This window comes from Kogia breviceps, chromosome 1 (assembly GCF_026419965.1).
Source record: "Kogia breviceps isolate mKogBre1 chromosome 1, mKogBre1 haplotype 1, whole genome shotgun sequence".
Lineage (NCBI taxonomy): Eukaryota > Metazoa > Chordata > Mammalia > Artiodactyla > Physeteridae > Kogia > Kogia breviceps.
Window position 1 is genome coordinate 14,506,858 of NC_081310.1, and position 19,438 is coordinate 14,526,295.

A 19,438-nucleotide genomic window follows, 5' to 3' on the forward strand; every position below is an offset into this window, starting at 1 on the left:
ACCCTGTTTATAGGCCAGAAAATATGGCCTGGAGTAAAGAACACATTTGTATAATATAAACTGCATATTTTGAAAAGAAATTTAATGAAAAAGAAATGGATTATATTTAAAATGTTCTTTATATGCAACTGTTCCAAATAATATATGTAATATAAAATATGGATTCCTATATTAAGAATCATAATCTATTATATCTGTCATTTAAGTTTAATGAGTAGACATAAAAATGCATTTGAGTTACTATTTGGATATAAAGCCAACTTACATTCCAAATTTTATCTAGTGCTAGACATGAGTACTAGATTAGTAAATTAAAAATCCTCTTATTAGTATAGCTGCATTTAATTTTTCCTTTTAAGATTTAAAATGTCAACAATATTTATATTATTTGTTAATTACAAATTGTCAGCCTGAATCACTTGTTTACATTAAAGTCATCTCCTTTTATTATAGTAATTAGTGTCTTCCAGGGAATCTTTTTTGAATTTCAAAAATGAAAGTCCTTCAATATTTTCAAATACTTGCACCTATAATCAAGATTTTATGGTTGTACTCTAGCATAAGGTTCTATATATAGAAGGCATTTCATAAATATTTGTTAAATGAAGAGAGCAAATGATGAAGCTTCACATTAGAACAATAAGGGTACACAGTAATCATTAATTTTGTAATGGTTATTCCATGCTGAAGAGAGTAGCATCACCTCCACCGTCTTTACCGATAGAATGAATACTTAACATAGATAATATGTTCCTAATAGATTAATAAATCAAATTATTATATTTTAGGAAAATTATGTTGAGATATTTAAGACATGCAAAATTTATATAAACAAATAATTGTGTTCCTTATCCACCACGTGACGAAAATAAAATAAAATGCCGTATACATTCCACCCTACCAATAACATCTGAATTTAGTAATATTCATTCACAAGTATTTCTTGATACTTATACTTTATATTTTTGCATTACTTGTAACATAGTATTGTTCTACATGGTTTTAATCTTACATAAATGGTATACTGTATTATTCTAAAACAAGCTTTTTGCACTCCATTGTTTGAGAAGTCTAATGTTGACACAATACCTATATTCATTCATATCCACTGCTGTATTTCATTTAAATATTTGCAAATTGTTTTTCCACAGTGGTGACACCTTCCCATCAGTGGCATATCAGTGTTCAGTACGTAATTCACATCTTTGTCAGCATCTGAAATTTTCAGATTTTTTCATCTTTACCAACCTCATGGGTATAAACCGTTATCTCATAGTTTTGCTTACTTTATCAATAACCAGTGAAGGTTCAGATGTTTTCATATGTATATTGACCATTTAAGTTGCCACTTCTGGCCTCTTCTGTGAATTACCCATTCATTATTTTGGTAAGTTTTTCAATTAGTTTGTATGATTTAGAAGTTCCCTTTGTTATATGCATTGTGTTGCCAATATCATCTGCTACTCTGTAGTTTTTCTTTCTTTTCTTAAAAAGGTAGTTTTTGATGATTAGAAGTTTCTAATTTTAACATAGCCACATTTACCAATTTCCTCCTTTGTTAGTTTATGCTTCATGTGTCCAGAAATCCAAGGGAAAAATGTTATTTATCTTCATAAGAAAATATTGCAAAGGGCAAGACCCTGCCACTATCTTCCCCAAATTTATTTCCACTGTTTGCACTCCTCTAATGTCTTTACGTTAGAATATGTTTGTCAAGTCACAGAAAAAAAAATCTGTTGTAATATTTTGATTAGAATTAAACTGAATTTATATTATGATTGGGGAGAATTGACATCTGTTATATTAAATCTTCCTCTATATGAGCATGGTGTAGTTCTCCAATAATTTAGGTCTTTCAAATATTTTTCAATAATGTTTTCATCATACACATCATTTGGTAGGTTTTCCTTTGGATATTCCTACTAGTATCTCTTTTCAAATTAAGCTTCCTATTTGTTATTCTGTTATATAAAAGGCAATTGATTTCCATGAATCCATCCTTCATCTAGGATTACTGAACCCATTAATGTTTAATAATTTATCAAGTTTTCTGTCATTTTATGACCAAATCATCTTGTCTTCATATACTAGCAGTTCAATTATTTCTCTTAAATATTTTTAATTGAATTATAGTTAATTTACAATGTATTAGTTTCAGGTGTATTGCAAAGTGATTCAGTTATATGTATTGATATATGTATATATATATATATATATATATATACATACATGTATATATTCTTTTTCAGATTATTTTCCATTATAGGTTATTACAAGATATTGACTATAGTTCCCTGTGCTATATAGTAGGTCCCTGTTGGTTACCTATTTTATATATAATAGCGTATATATGTTAATCCGAAATTCCTAATTTATCTCCCCCCTACCTGTGCTACCCACTTTGGTAACCATAAATTTGTTTCCTATGTCTGTGAGTCTATTTCTGTTTTGTAAATAAGTTCATTTGTATCTTTTTTTTTTTTTTTTTTTTTAGATTCCACATATAAGTGATATCATATGAGAGTTGTCTTTCTCTGACTTACTTCACTTAACATGATAATCTCCAGGTCCATCCACGTTGCTGCAGGTGGCATTATTTCATTCTTTTTTACGGCTAATATTCCATTGTATATATGTACCACATCTTCTTTATCCATTCATCTGTCACTGAACATTTTGGTTGCTTCCATGTCTTGGCTACTGTAAATAGTGTTGCAATGAATATTGGGGTGCATGTATCTTTTCAAATTAATTTTTCTCTGGATATATGCCCAATAGTAGCATTGTAGGATCATATGGTAACTCTATTTTTAGTTTTTTAAGGAACCTCCATACTGTTCTCCATAGTGGCTATACCAATTTACTTTCCCACCAAGAGTGTAGGAGGGTTCCTTTTTCTCCACACCCTCTCCAGCATGTATTATTTGTAGACTTTTTGATGATGGCCATTCTGAGTGGTGTGAGGTGATACCTCACTGCAGTTTTGATTTGCATTTCTCTAGTAATTAGCCAGGTTGAGCATCTTTTCATGTGCCTGTTGGAATTATTTCTTTCCAAATCTTTAAGTGTTTATTTCTTTTTCTTATCATATTGAACTGACTATACCCTTTAAAAATATGTTGAATAACAGACAATCTTGTCTTATTGCTGACTTTAAAGGGAATTACCATTATGTGCACTGTTGTTTCTAGAAATCTGTAGATTTTTTTTTATCAGGTTAAGGAAGTCTGCTTTAATTCAGAGGGTGTTGAAAATATTAATCTAGATGGATGTGAAATGTTGTCAACTGCTGTTTTCCAAATCTATTGAAATGAGCATGTTTTGCCTCCTTTCATGAGCTAATGTGGTAAATTATATTAATGAATTTATTAATACTAAATTTCACTTGCATTCCTGGGAGAAACCCAATTTGGCTACTATATATTATTTTATTTATAAATAGCTAGATTTGGTTTGTTATCATTTTAAAATTTTAGTCTTATGTTTACAAGTGAGAATCATCTATAAATTTTCTTTTTTGTACTGTCTTTGTCTGATTTTCTTTCCTGGCCTCCTCACTTCTACTGATAGAATTCAAAATAAAGATCTGTGCCCTCAGATAAAAACTTGGCATGCTGGGCTTCCCTGGTGGCGCAGTGGTTGAGAATCCGCCTGCCGATGCAGGGGACACGGGTTCGTGCCCCGGTCCGGGAAGATCCCACATGCCGCAGAGCGGCTGGGCCCGTGAGCCATGGCCGCTGAGCCTGTGCGTCCGGAGCCTGCGCTCCACAATGGGAGAGGCCACAACAGTGAGAGGCCCGCGTACCACAAAAAAAAAAAAAAAAAAAAACTTGGCATGATGCATATTTAACTTATTAATTGCTGTTGAGTCTTCTATCCCCACCACCAAGCTTAAGAGAATGCAAAAACCTCTTCAAGAATAAAATTTGTGCTTTGCTCAGAGACGTAAATCTATTGCTCAGTACATGAGTACTCAATAAAATTTTATTGGATTAACACAAGATTCATAATTTTAGTTGGGGGTTATATTCTCTTACTCTATTTTTCTTGATGATTTACATAATGGTGAAATGATTCAATGCAGTCATTTTCTGAAAACTATTTAGTTAATGCCTACAATGTGTTCTGATTACAAATTCTATATAATTTGTTAAGACCATCTTTATAGATTAATGCATGATCAATGTTTATAAATTTTCCACATGATCTTGACAAGAATGTGTATTTTTTCATTGCTGGACACAGGAATCTACTAGTTTGGGCTTCAAATTAGTTCAATCCTCAATTACTAAGGTTTTTCTTATTTATTTGTTCATTTTTGGACTGCCTGTTTTATCAATTACTAATGAGATATTATTAAAGTCACCTATATTGATGGTGGATTTGTCAATTTATCCTTCCAGTTCTGTCAAATTTTGCTCTGTACTTTTGAATCTATACTGTAAGATGCATATAAGCTTAGAATTGCATCTTTTTTCATTATGTAATGTACCTCTGTATCCCTAATAAAACTTTAAAAAGTCTATTTTACCTAATATTAATATAGTTTAAGCCAGCTTTCTTACATTTTCAAACTTTGTGTGTTTGTGTTTTAGGTACATATCTCACAATCTACAATCAGTGTCACACTAAGCCATACTCAAGCCTGATCCACCAAAATATGTATTCCTATATACACTTATAAAATATCCTCCCATAGTTGGAACCAAGTGGTCTGAGAGCACACATTGTATGATTTCTTTTACGTTTGTTCAGGTGCATTTTATGGCCCAGAATGTGGTTAATCTAGTGAATGTTCCAAGTGAGCTTGAGAAGAATGCATATTCTGCAATTGTTGGACAAAGTAATCTACTGGTGTTCAATTATATATCCAGTTGATTGAAAGTGTTGTTGAATTCAACTATGCCCTTACAGATTTTCTGCCTACTGGATCTGCCCATTTCTAAGAGAGGGGTGCTGAAGACTTTAACTATGACAGTGACTTCATCTATTTGTACTTCCTCTTCTATCAGTTTCTGCCTTGTGTACTTTGATGCTCTGTTGTTAGGCACAAGCACATTAAGGATTGTTATGTCTCCTTAGAGATTTGATCCTTTTACTACTATGTAATACTCCATCTTATCACTAATAATTTTAATAATTTTCCTTGCTCTTAACTGTGCTCTGTCTGAAATTAATATTTCAGTATTTACTCTAGTGTTCATTTGATTAGTGTTAACATGATATAACTTTCTCCATTCCTTTACTTTTTTTTTTTTTTTTTTTTTTGCAGTATGCAGGCCTCTCACTGCTGTGGCCTCTCCCTTTGTGGAGCACAGGCTCCGGACACAAAGGCTCAATGGCCACGGCTCACAGGCCCAGCCACTCTGCGGCATGTGGGATCTTCCCAGACCGGGGCACAAACCCGCATCCCCTGCATCGGCAGGTGACTCTCAACCACTGCGCCACACCAGGGAAGCCCCATTCCTTTACTTTTAATTTATATGTATCTTTATATTTAATGTGGGTTTCCTGTAGACAACGTATAGTTGTGTCATGTTTTTGATCCTCTCTGACAAACTCTTTTAATTGATGTTTAGGCCATTGATGTTTAAAGTAATTACTGACATATTTGGAGTAATGCCTATTGTACCTGTTACTCTTTTCTATTCATTGTCCTCATTCTTTAATTCTATTTTTATCTTCTACTCTTTCTGCCTTTTGTTGGTTTAATTGTGCATTTGATGTGATTCCATTTGCTCTCTTTTCTCAGCATATCAATTATCCTTTTTTTTTTTTTTCTTTTTAAAAAAGTAGATGTCCTAGAGTTTGTAATATACACTTCCAACTAATTTACAATAATTTACAACTAATCTAAGTCCACTTTCAAATAACACTACACCACTTCATGGGTAGAATAAGTACTTTAATAAAACAAAACACCCCTGGATCCTCTCTTCTGTCCCTTGTATCATTGTTGCCACTTGATTCACTAATACATAAGCTATAATCATCAAGTATGGAGTTGGCCAAAAAGTTCATTCAAGTTTTTCATCTTACTGAAAAATCCGAACGAACTTTTTGGCCAACCCAATATACTGTGCAATTATTTTGAACAAATTGTTATCTTTTAGATCAATTAAAATAAGAAAAACAAATGTTTTATTTTATCTTTAATTATTCCATCTCTAAGTCACTTCCATTCTTTATGTAGATCCAAGCTTCTGATCTATATCATTCTCCTTCTCTCTGAAGAACTTCTTTGTTCTCTGAAGAACTCTCTGAAGAATTTCTTGCAAACACGTCTACTGACAACAAATTCCCTCAATTTTGTTTGAGAAAGTTTTCATTTCTCCTTCACTTTTGAAGGATAATTTTGCAAGTTACAGAATTCTAGGTTGGTGGGTTGTGTCTCTCAACACTTGAAATATTTAATTTTCCTTGTGTGCATGGTTTCTGCAACATCAGAAGTAATTCTTATCTTTGTTCCTCTATAGGTTAGGTGTTTGGTTTTTTTTCTTTCTGGTTTCTTTTCAGATTTTTTCTTTATCTTTGATTTCCTATGGTTTGAATATGATATACCTGGGTGTAAATTTTTTGAATTTATTTTGCTTGGTGTTCTCAGGCTTTCGGGATTAGTGGTTTGGTGTCTGACATTCACTTGGGAAATTCTCTGTCATTATTGCTTTTTCTTTTCCATTTCTTTCTTCTCTTTCTAGTATTTCTATTATGCCTATATTATATCTTTTGTAATTGTCCCACAGTTCTTGGATATTCTTTTTTTTTTAATCATTTTTCTCTTTGCTATTCAGTTTTGGAAGTTTCTATTGACATATTCTCAAGCTCAGAGAGTCTTTCTTCAGCCATGTCCAGTCTACTAATGAATCCATCAACAACATCCTTCACTCCTGTTATAGTGTTTTTGATCTCTAGCATTTTTCTTTTTTTTTTTTAGAATTTCCATCTTTCTGCTTACATTACCCATCTGTTCTTATATTTTATATCATTTTCCCATTAGAACCTGTAGCGTATTAATTATAGTTGTTTTAACTTCCCAATCTGATAATTCCAACATTTCTACTATATCAATCTGGATCTGAAGTTTGCTCTGTCTCTTTAAACTGTACTTTTTGTCTTTTAGTATGCCTTTTAATTTTTATTTGAAAACTGCACATTATGTACTGGATTAAAGGAACTCCATAAAAATAGGCCTTTAGTGATGTGGTCTAAGGTGTGGGGTGTGGGGAAGTGTTCAACAACCCTATAATTAGGTCTCAGGCTTTTAATGAGTGTGCAACAGTCCCTCAGTCTGACACCTTAGACACACACAGCAGGATGACTAGAGGGGGCTGGAGTCGAAAATTTTCCTTTCCCTTAATTGTATTTTAATGTCCATTTTAGGAGTATCTTGCTATTTTATACACTCCACCATCTGTAATGTTATTATTAATAGAGTTTACATTTATTATTAAATATATCATTATTAACAATATTATTTAATACAGCTTATATATATTTACCGGTTCACTTGCTTATAATTCCTTCTTGCATATCAGACCTTTTTTTCTGAAATCATTATATTTCTTTATGAAGTACAGCCTTTAAAAATTCTTTTAGTGAATCTACTGGTGGTAAAGTTAATAAATTTTTGTTAGACAAAAATTTACTTTTTCTCCCTTGTTGTTAATTGATAGGTTAGCTACAAATACAATTCTATGTTTGTTGGTTATTTTCTCTTTGCAATTCACAGGTATTGTACTATTCCACTGTCTTCTGGCTCCTACTGTGGATTGAGATATCCAATGTCACAGTTTCTTATAATTCAGATCTATAAATAATTTATCTTTTTCTCTGGTTACATTTTAGTATCTACTCTTGGTCTTTGATGATCATCAGATTCATTTTATCTTACCTATGTATTTTTTTCATAGTCTACTTAGGATTCAGAAGAATCATGCCATTCCTCAGCTTTGGACAATTATTTACCTTTATCCTCTTAAATATCATATTTCTTCATTTGTATATGTTCATCATCTCTATTTACTTCTTCTATAAAGCTGTCTCAATTTATCCCCTTGATCCTAACCTCTTTTTCACATTTTAAACTTGTATTTTAAAGACATTTCTGTATATACCTATCTCAGGGAAACAAGTATAAGTGTTTTTCAAATATTATCATCCACGTGTCAGATAGGAAATGAAATTCTTGACCTTGACTCACTAAATGTACATCTAATGGAGATTCTGTAATACAAACTGCCAGAATGCTAGTTACATGAAAATGAATTAATTCATTAGTGTTATAAAACTATCGTATAAAATGAAATACATTTAGAGTAAAAAATTTCTGTGAGCAAATAGAAAACATAAGTAGTCATAAAGCTTGATGTGTAATAAAAATATGACACAAGTTAGTCATGATGACTCATACTTCTGTACTTCAGTGCTCTAAAGGAATACACTCTCTCAAATAACAGGAAATATTCATTTACATAAAAAGCAATGTAGAGTGTGATGCTGGCACCATTCAAATTATTGAGTGGTAGGAAAGTTTATTATATAAAATGCTTTAAACTGGCTCTGCTATTTATAATACTAACAAAAATGCATACTGATGATTTGATTTTAGTTAAAATTCATAAAATTCATGATTAATGTTATAAAAGGGTCACAAATCAGAGCCACAGAACAAGGGAAGTATTCATGGTTCCTAATAAATTGCTCTGTGAATGCTTGACCACCCCTGCAGACAATGATGTCACACGATGATGAAAGACTAGTTAAGTAGCCAACAAAGTGCCAGTGCTTGGCAGAGGCAGTGGTCAGCGCATCATTCTTGGCCCAAAGCCCTTGAAAGGTGCATGCAGCTATTCAAAGAAAATGAAAAATTCTAAGGATGCAAGTTTCAACGGATAGCACTTTTCTTAAAGCTAGATTCTATCAATACTTGAACTCTTAGAACAGGTAAAGAAAGTACCAGACAGGAGGAGAAAAGAAGTAAGACCTATATTGTAGCTATGCCACCATGTTAGTTGACAGAGACTAGTTAGTTCCATACACAAGTTCCAATTCCTAGGTTGTATTCTGCCCCTATGACCTTAACACATAGTTTTTGATAGTTAAAATGGACTTCCTGAGCAGGTGGACCAGAGGTACTTTATTACAATAAAGCTAATAATATGACTAGTTAGGAAATGATCTATAAAGTACAAAGGAGTTGTGGGGATGGGATACGGAAGCTGTCAACGACAAATTGGCACTTGCCAAGGGCACTGACCATCTACCTCCACAAGGATTAAATTACGTGCTACTGAAGCTGCTGACTTTCAACACCTCCCTGAAAGGTGTTCAGCTGGAGAGCAGCAATGGGGCACTCTGTGCTCTGGGAAAAACAGGTAGAACAGGTCTTCAGATAGATATTTTCAGGAGCCAATTTTATGAGCCCAATTCTTGTATCTCCTCACATCTAGAAAAGCACTGAAATCCTTCATGGTGATGTCTGCTCCTCGTGACTAGCAGAGACCTTCTGTAAAAAAAAAATATGTGCTTGACTGCATGTATTCTCACTTCAGCAAAATCACATATATACTGACCTTCCCCCCTACCTCTTTGGAGCAGTTTCTCAGAGCTATCTGAAATGCTGTCTCCCGGGCTGCAGTCCTCATTTTGCCCCAAATAAAACTTAACTCATAACTCTCATGTTGTGCATTTTTTAAGTCCACAAAGCCTATGTACCAAAATAACACACATTGAATAACTCCATGATATGAAATTTTAGAACAGGCAAAATTAATCTACAGTGACATTGAACAGATTGGTGGTTTCCTGGGATTGAGGTTTGGGGGCAGATATTGACTACGAAGGAGCACAAAAGAGTGGGGAGAGGAAAACATTCTATATCTTGATCATGGTGGTTATTACACGAGGGGATACATTTGCCAAAACTCATCAAACTATACATTTTTAAATGGGTGTATTCTATTGTATGCAAATTATACTTCAAGAAAGTTGATTTAAAAAGAAAAAACAGTAGTTCTGCAAGATGTTCCCATGAGTCATATTTGGTAAAGGGGACAAGAAATCTCTTTGTATTATTTCTTACACTAGTATATGAATTCACAATTATCTCAAAAAATTATTTAAGTTAAAAATACATATAAGTGAAAATAATTATCCAAATAAAATTACTCATTTTAAAACAGTATCGACAATCATATGACCCATGCAAGTTCAATGCCATGTAATCCTAAAATCTACTTTAAAACATTCAACTTTGCTCAAAAGTTTTTGAATAGTATCCAGTCTGTTGGGATTTGTTTTTCCATAGATTAATCCTAAAATGGACCAGTAAATTAACTACTCACTGCTTCAGTCATTTGGAGAGAAGAAATGTGACAGTATGCAAAAATTATTCTCTATTAATGAAATATGCCATTCTTATTTATTGCATACATAATACACTAAAGTCAAAGCCTTAAAATTGCCAATAGCATACCAAAATATGTCAGAGTTCCCAGTCCAACAGCACTGAGGAGAGTCAGTGAGCCTCCCGAAGATAAATGCTTTAGGTTTCACAAAATGTTTAAGAAAAAGTAAGTGTGGCTTTAAGTTCATCTTAGAATCAGTGGTGTTTTTGGTAATAGATTTTCTTGAGCTGTTTTTGGTTATTTGTTAGTTTTATAATTTTATGAATGGACAAAATAAATAGGAGCTATGAAATAGACTGCCAATCCAGCTATACCTAAAATAATTAATCATGCATTCTGGCTACTAGCATAAGTCTCAATATTAGTGAGTTTTGTTTTTTAGGGTTCAGAAGCTTAAAAGTGTCTGAAGACAGGTAGTCAACATGAATGAGGTCACCTAGATAAAAAGCTAAGGATAGTAGTAAATTTAGCAGCAACTGAACAGTGATAATGCTCTAAAGATGGTAATTGCTACCCTGAGTTAGCCAACTGTTGCCATGGGGAACATGGGCATAGTATTGGACTACTTTCTAATTAAGAGAATTCAGAGATGTAACCCAAAAAAAAAGAAAGAAAGAAAATTAAAAACTTTTGTTGGAAATTAAAGAAAAAACTATTTAAACACTGTTCCCACCTGAGGACCACCAGTTCCTAACATCAACTTTATAAACAACTAAAGAATGTTTCATACAGAAAATTCTCTAGAATGGCTACATATATGAACTTGCTTCTGAATTCACCATTCCATTCCTTTCCCCCGACTTCATTCATTTTCACTTCCGCTAAAAACACTTTCTCATAGGACCGACAATTGCCCAGAACTGGCATATTCTCAAGTCTTACGTTTTCATCTGTTTACCAAATGGCTGTAATATAATTCACAAAAGCACTGTTTATTGAGTAATATTATTAATGGCTAGCATAATACTGTGAAATTGAAGACATTCTTTTTGGATTATGTCCAAATCTTTAAAAAGAACATGGTTCCAATAGGATATGAATGGCTTATATCAAAACTTATTATTTTAAAAAGTGGAACAACATGAAAAGCATCTGAATAAATATATTTTCAAATTATTTTAAGACAACTTTTTCAGATATCTAAGTCCCACATTTATTAAAATATCTAGAATGATAACAAAAGAGAAGCTCATGCTATGAATGCATTATAAAATCATTTTTTATTTTCAACGCACCATTGAAAATATCATAAGACTGAGAAATCATTCAACTTAACAGTCTATTTTTTCCCTTCAGCTGCATTTGCCAAACTTTGGTAAGTGAATGATACTTGTTGCTTTTTAATTTATGGCTACATTCATTAATTATCAAAATATGACAGGAGGAAAATAACAGAAAAGTCAACTTTGAAACTTTTGTTTTCAAAGGGCACTTAGTGTCAAAACAAGAAGCATTAAAACGTATTCCCAACCTAAATTACAGTTAATTATTTCACTAGTTCATAATCCAACAGTCACCACCTGAGACCAAGTCTGAAAATCCCAACTTGACTTCTGAAACCAATCATAAGCCAGGAAACATTTAATAGCTCTATTTTTAAGAGGAAGCATGAAATCATGCAAGAATCATAAAATATCAATCACTTAACCGTGAGCAGTTAAAGAGAGAGAAAAGGGAAAAAATGGGATGAGGCATGAAGAGGAAGAGAGATGGGGGTGAGGGCGGAGCAGAGGAACTAACTAGTCAAAATAAAGCAAGAGAATCTCAGAAAACAACATATCAAATGAATGTATTAGCCAGTCCTCAGTTTGCATTTACTAGACCGATTCAGATCAAGGTGCCCTATTCAATTAATTCCAGAGCAATTTTTAATTAGGTAATTAGTAGGTTTACAGAGAAAGTGTGAGGTTAATGAAAGAAATCACTGACTGCCAGGAAAGAACTGTCTATCTTAAAGGATTAAAAGGAGAAGACACTAAGAAAAACCAAATGAACGTCACTTTAAAATCAAGAACAAATCAAAATCCCCAAAATTTAAACACACATTTATGGCTGAATAAAGAGTGAGTCAATCAAGTTAATCCAATTAATTTCCTTTCTGCAACAATATGATAGGCCATACAATGAAACATTAAAATCAATGCTTTTTCAAAAGATTTGTTTTCATGATATACTAATCAAATCAAACTCAAAGCCTCCAGTGTTAGATATCCAAAAAATGTAGAAGATTCCTTCTTTCAGAGGGATTATCAACTAATGGGGAAGACTAAATGTATAAATAGAAAGATCAGCAGTATAAAGCAATGATCTGGAGAAAAAGTTCAAAGGGGCCTCTGAATTAGAACATGAAAGTTTTGGTTTGAGCACATAGAAAGAAAGGTGGCAGTAACCAAATCAAAGACCATGAGTTGAAACTAAAGATCAGCACTACATCCTAAATGTGCCAGAGGAAGCCTGCATTTTAGATAATATTCTTGCCATTGAACTATATGCACTAATGTAGTCAGAAACAAATTAGATTAGGTTAAGAATCTCAGAAGACAGAAATGGAGTTTGCCAAATTCTTTACAGATGGTTTTTAAAGAACAAGATATTCCATGCAATTCTAAAACAAACTACACAGAGAAGTGAAGTGACTAACTAAACACAAGTCAGGTAAAGATCTAGAAGGCAGGGAAGCTCACAAGTCATACAGGAGTCAAGAGACAGTGCTATGATTTTAAAAGCTAAAATACACTAACATATAATCCCATATTTATGTAACAAAAGATATAGATACAACCATTCCATACTCTTGTCAATGCAGAATTGCTTTTTAGAATGACAGCTACATAGTGTAACTCATTGTATTTACAACTTTAATTTAATATACATATGGCCAAATTATCCTCCAAAATTTTTGTACCAATTGGTAGTTCCATCAATGATATATAAAAAGTTCACATTCTCACAAATCTAAATGTTACCAGTTTTGAAACTTTTTGCTAATTTGATAGGTTAAAAACAATAGTTTATTATAATTTGCAGTTTTCTAATTAAAACTGAGGTTGGGTAACCTTTCATATGTTTGTTGAAAATTGTCAGTTCTTCTTTCTAAATTACTTGTTAACATATTTGCTCCTAATTATTATTATTTATTGTTTTTCTAATTATTCTTAAAGTGTTCTTTGTGTATTAGGGTTTGTGACATAATAAATTATATTTTTGGGCTCTGGCACAAAACTCCTAAAACCCTTGTAATTTCCTAACTGATAAGAATGATAGGGACATATTTTGTTTTAATATTTGGTTTCTGTCCCCAGTTCCTAAAATAGCTCCAGAACAAAAAGGTAAAAGAGCATCTTTTTTTTATTCGTAAAAAGTCCCTTTCAACCCCACCTGAGTTTATTTTAATGACGTGATTTTTGGAAACACCCTAAGGACAGGGGCTGGTTGCCAGGGTTAGAGGGTTGGAACTTTCAGCCCCATCTCTGGATCTCCAGGGAGGGAGAGGGCCTAGAGGTCAAGTTAAATCATCAATGGCCAATGATTTAATCAATCATACATAATGAAGCTTCCATAAGAACTCTGGCTGAAGAGGTTCAGAAAGCCCACAGATTGATAAACACATTGAGGTGCTGGGAGGGTGGCATGGTCAGAGAGGACATGGAAGCTCTGTGCCCCTTCTTCCTTATCTTCCCTACGCATTCCTTCCATCTGGGCTGTTCTTGAGTTGCATCCTTTTATAATAAATGGTCATCTAATAAGTAAAGTATTTACTTGAGTTTTGTGAGCCATTCTAGTAAATTATCAAACCAAAAAGGGGGTTGGGGAACTCCCAATTTGCAGCGAAGTCAGACCGAAGTTGTAGTTAACCTGGGGACCCACTACTTGCAGCTGGCATCTAAAGTGAGAGCTCTCTTGTGGGACTGACCTCTAAACCCATGGGGTCTGTGATACTTCCAGTTAGTGTCAGAATCGAATTAAATTGTAGGACACCCAGTTGGTGTCCACAGAGAAGTGAACTACTTTAGGTACAAAAACCCCATGCATCTGGTGTCAGAAGTGTAAGCAGTACTTGTAGAAGAACAGTGTGTTTTGCCTTTTTAGGGGGCTCTCAAATCTTTATCTGTTTCTTTGCAACGTCTTTGTCTGGTTTTGGTATCAGGGTGATGGTGGCCCCATGGAATGAGTTTGGGAGTGTTCCTCCCTCTGCTGTATTTTGAAAGAGTTTGAGAAGGACAGGTGTTAGCTCTTCTCTAAATGTTTGATAGAATTTGCCTGTGAAGCCATCTGGTCCTGGGCTTTTGTTTGTTGGAAGATTTTTAATCACAGTTTCAATGTCAGTGCTTGTGATTGATCTGTTCATATTTCTTCTTGGTTCAGTCTTGGCAGGTTGTGCATTTCTAAGAACTTGTCCATTTCTTCCAGGTTGTCCATTTTATTGCCATGGAGTTGCTTGTAGTAGTCTCTCATAATTTTTTGTATTTCTGCAGTGTTAGCTGTTACTTCTCCTTTTTCATTTCTAATTCTATTGATTTGAGTCTTCTCCCTTTTTTCCTGATGAGTCTGGCTAATGGTTTATCAATTTTGTTTATCTTCTCAAAGAACCAGCTTTTAGTTTTATTGATCTTTGTTATCGTTTCCTTCATTTCTTTTTCATTTATTTCTGATCTGATATTCATGATTTCTTTCCTTCTGCTAAATTTGGGGTTTTTTTGTTCTTCTTTCTCTAATTGCTTTACGTGCAAGGTTAGGTTGTTTATTCGAGATATTTCCTGTAGGATAGTATTGCTATAAACTTCCCACTTAGAACAGCTTTTGCTGCATCCCATAGGTTTTGGGTTGTCGTCTCTCCATTGTCATTTGTTTCTAGGTATTTTTTGATTTCCTCTTTGATTTTTTCAGTGATCACTTCGTTATTAAGTAGTGTATTGTTTAGCCTCCATGTGTTTGTATTTTTTACAGATCTTTTCCTGTAACTGATATCTAGTCTCATAGCATTGTGGTCAGAAAAGATACTAGCCACAGCCATCAGAGAAGAAAAAGAAATAAAAGGAATGCAAATCGGAAAAGAAGAAGTAAAACCGTCACTGTTTGCAGATGACATGATACTATACATAGAGAATCCCAAAGATGCTACCAGAAAACTACTAGAGCTAATCAATGAATTTGGTAAAGCAGCAGGATACGAAATTAATGCAAAGAAATCTCTGGCATTCTTATACACTAATTATGAAAAATCTGAGAGTGAAATTAAGAAAACACTCCCATTTACCACTGCAACAAGAAGAATAAAATATCCAAGAATAAACCTACCTAAGGAGACAAAAGACCTGTATGCAGAAAATTATAAGACACTGATGAAAGAAATTAAAGATGATACAAATATATGGAGAGATATACCATGTTCTTGGATTCGAAGAATCAACATTGTGAAAATGACTCTACTAACCAAAGCAATCTACAATTCAATGCAATCCCTATCAAACTACAACTGGCATTTTTTATATAACTAGAACAAAAAATTTCACGATTTGTATGGAAACACAAAAGACACCGAATAGCCTAAGCAATCTTGAGAAAGAAAAAGAGAGCTGGAGAAATCAGGCCCCCTGACTTCAGACTATACTACAAAGCTAGAGTAATCAACACAGTATGGTACTGGCACAAAAACAGAAATATAGATCAATGGAACAGGATAGAAAGCCCAGAGATAAACCCACATACATATGGTCACCTTATCTTTGATACAGGAAGCAAGAATATACAGTGGAGAAAAGACAGCTTCCTCAATAAGTGGTGCTGGGAAAACTGGACAGGTACATGTAAAAGTATGAAATTAGAACACTCCCTAACACCATACACAAAAAGAAACTCAAAAAGGATTAAAGATCTAAATGTAAGGCCAGACACTATCAAACTCTTAGAGGAAAACATAGGCAGAACACTCTATGACATACATCACAGCAAGATCCTTTTTGACCCACCTCCTAGAGAAATGGAAATAAAAGCAAAAATAAACAAATTGGATCTAATGACACTTAAAAGCTTTTGCACAGCAAAGGATACCATAACCAAGACCAAAATACAACCCTCAGAATGGGAGAAAATAGTTGCAAATGAAGCAACTGACAAAGGATTAATATCCAAAATTTATAAGCAACTCATGCAGCTCAATAACAAAAAAAAAAACAACCCAATCCAAAAATGGGCAGAAGACCTAAATAGACATTTCTCCAAAGAAGATATACAGATTGCCAACAAACACATGAAAGAATGCTCAACATCATTAATCATTAGGGAAATGCAAATCAAAACTACAATGAGATATCATCTCACACTGGTCAGAATGGCCATCATCAAAATATCTAGAAACAATAAATGCTGGAGAGGGTGTGGAGAAAAGGGAACCCTCTTGCACTGCTGGTGGGAATGTAAATTGATACAGCCACTATGGAGAACAGTATGGAGGTTCCTTAAAAAACTACAAATAAAACTACCATACGACCCCACAATCCCACTACTGGGCATATACCCTGAGAAAACCATAATTCAAAAAGAGTCATGTACTAAAATGTTCATTGCAGCTCTATTTACAATAGCCAGGACATGGAAGCAACCTAAGTGTCCATCAACAGATGAATGGATAAAGAAGATGTGGCACATATATACAATGGAATATTACTCAGCCATAAAAAGAAATGAAACTGAGTTATTTGTAATGAGGTGGATAGACCTGCAGTCTGTCATACACAGTGAAGTAAGTCAGAAGGAGAAAAACAAATACCATATGCTAACACATATATATGGAATCTAAGGGGAAAAAAATGTCATGAAGAGCCTAGGGGTAGGACAGGAATACAACACAGACCTACTAGAGCATGGACTTGAGGATATGGGGAGTGGGGAGGGTAAGCTGAGACAAAGTGAGAGAGTGGCATGGACATATATACACTACCAAATGTAGGGTGGATAGCTAGTGGGAAGCAGCCGCATGGCACAGGGAGATCAGCTAGGTGGTTTGTGACCACGTAGAGGGGTGGGATAGGGAGGGTGGGAGGGAGGGAGATGCAAGAGGGAAGAGATATGGGGACATATGTATACGTATAACTGATTCACTTCGTTGTAAAGCAGAAACTAACACACCATTGTAAAGCAATTATACTCCAATAAAGATTTTAAAAAATCTTTATCTGTTAATATGATGTAAGTATTTTCTATCAGCCCCATCACTTATCATTACACTATAGTTATTTTAGTCCTTACACTATAAAGAATTTTAAATATTTATATGACAAAATGTCAATATTTTTTCATGACTCCTGATATGCTTGTTTGTTTTTTGTGTATTTCATATGCTATACTTATATAGACACCCCACCTGAGATTTAGAAATACTGTTCTAATCATTATTTTAATAAATTTACAGTTATTTTTACACTTAATTCTTTAAGTGCCTAGATTTTTGTACATGCTATGAGGTAGGCCTTGAACTTTATTTTCGTCCAAATTGGCAGCCAATTGCTTTAAACACCATTTACTGAAGACTCCATACTCTTAACTTTTATTTTTGGTATGACTGTTACTGCTGCTGTAACCCTCTTTCATGTGAGCTGTTACTGATATTTATGCTGAATATTTCTAACAAATCTCTCTCAAATTTTTTTCATTTACCTCTTATTCCTAAAGATGTAGCTAAATTTCCACTTCAACTATGAAACTTACCCTGATGATCATAGACAAGCTAAAATAATGTAATTTCTAAGTAATTTTACTGTAGATTTTCAAATTAACTACTTAAAATTCCTGATATCAGTAATGAACTAAACTTGATTGATGCAAGTACATAAAGATCTCTCAATATACCTTTGCACAAATTTACCCTTTAGGTGTAGTAATGTGACCCTTTTTTTTTTTAGTGCCATCTATTCAGATACCTTAAAAATTGTTTTATAAAATATGATAAACATGATAATGCTGATGAAACAAAGATGAAAAAAGAAAGGAAAAAGAAAATCTCTGGGTATAGTATTAGTTGTTATTTCTCCCTTAGAGTATTTTTAAATGAAATTTTCAAATTTATTGAAGGCTTTAATTTTTCTCTATGAAAAAGTTTTCTGAACTAATTAACATTTTAAATTCATATCAATTTACTTTTATTCATACCCAGAAATTAGACCAAATCAAGTTTAAGAAATTTATATTCAACATCCCAACCCCTCTTTTTTGAGATTTCCATGCATAAACAGAGAACTCACATGAAGTCCTTCAGTGAAACTTTCCCGAGAGCAGAGGCATCTATAGGGTTGGCTTCTCATGTCACACTTATCAGCATGACCACAGCACTGACACCTGTGAACATGAGCATGAGATAACTCCTTAGAAACACCAGCTCAATCATGAATATATTTAAAAACCTGCATATATATATATATATATATATCCACTATGTGAATCCAACAAGGGAGACAAATGTGTTAATCAACACAAAAATTAGTTTCTCTTTAATCATGTGTATATTCATAACAGCTTTAAATTAACTTAAGTATGGGAAGGATCGTCATTAATATCCAAACCACACCGACCATGAAGGTAATTTTCAAGCCCATCTTGGGTTGTTTACACCTATATTAACCATGTGACAAACCTGCCAAGAAAAGGCTTTTACTGAAACTATTGAAAACACAGTTAAGACTATATAGTTCAGAATAAACTGGAAAATAAAGTTAACAAATTTCAATTTTTTCCCCAAAATTAGATGGTGAAAATTTAATAGTATTATTTTTTCATTGTGCTCTGACTTAACAAATAACACTTACATGTTGATATTCTGATCTTTTTTGAAAGATGTTCTTTATTCACAAGATATATCATTCTTCTAGCACAAACCAATTTTAAATATTGTCTATATATGCACAATTTCCATACTAGGGAGTATGCTGCCTCCTAGTTCTCCAGCTATTCATTTGTTTAAATTTGTTCTCAATTAGATCAGATATCTATAAATTACTTAGAGTATAGGAGATTTTTCCTTTAAAGGAAAACAGATA

General features: G+C 33.5%; 1 protein-coding gene across 1 annotated transcript in view; it reads right to left on the reverse strand.

Annotated features, from left to right (window-relative positions):
- Nucleotides 1-19,438, reverse strand: part of USH2A (usherin) — an 833,496-nt gene that overhangs the window by 691,342 nt on the left and 122,716 nt on the right. Inside the window, exon 9 of the mRNA XM_059039022.2 lies at nucleotides 18,647-18,740. Within this exon, the coding sequence (XP_058895005.1) occupies nucleotides 18,647-18,740 (94 nt within the window). The remainder of the gene's footprint in view (nucleotides 1-18,646; nucleotides 18,741-19,438) is intronic.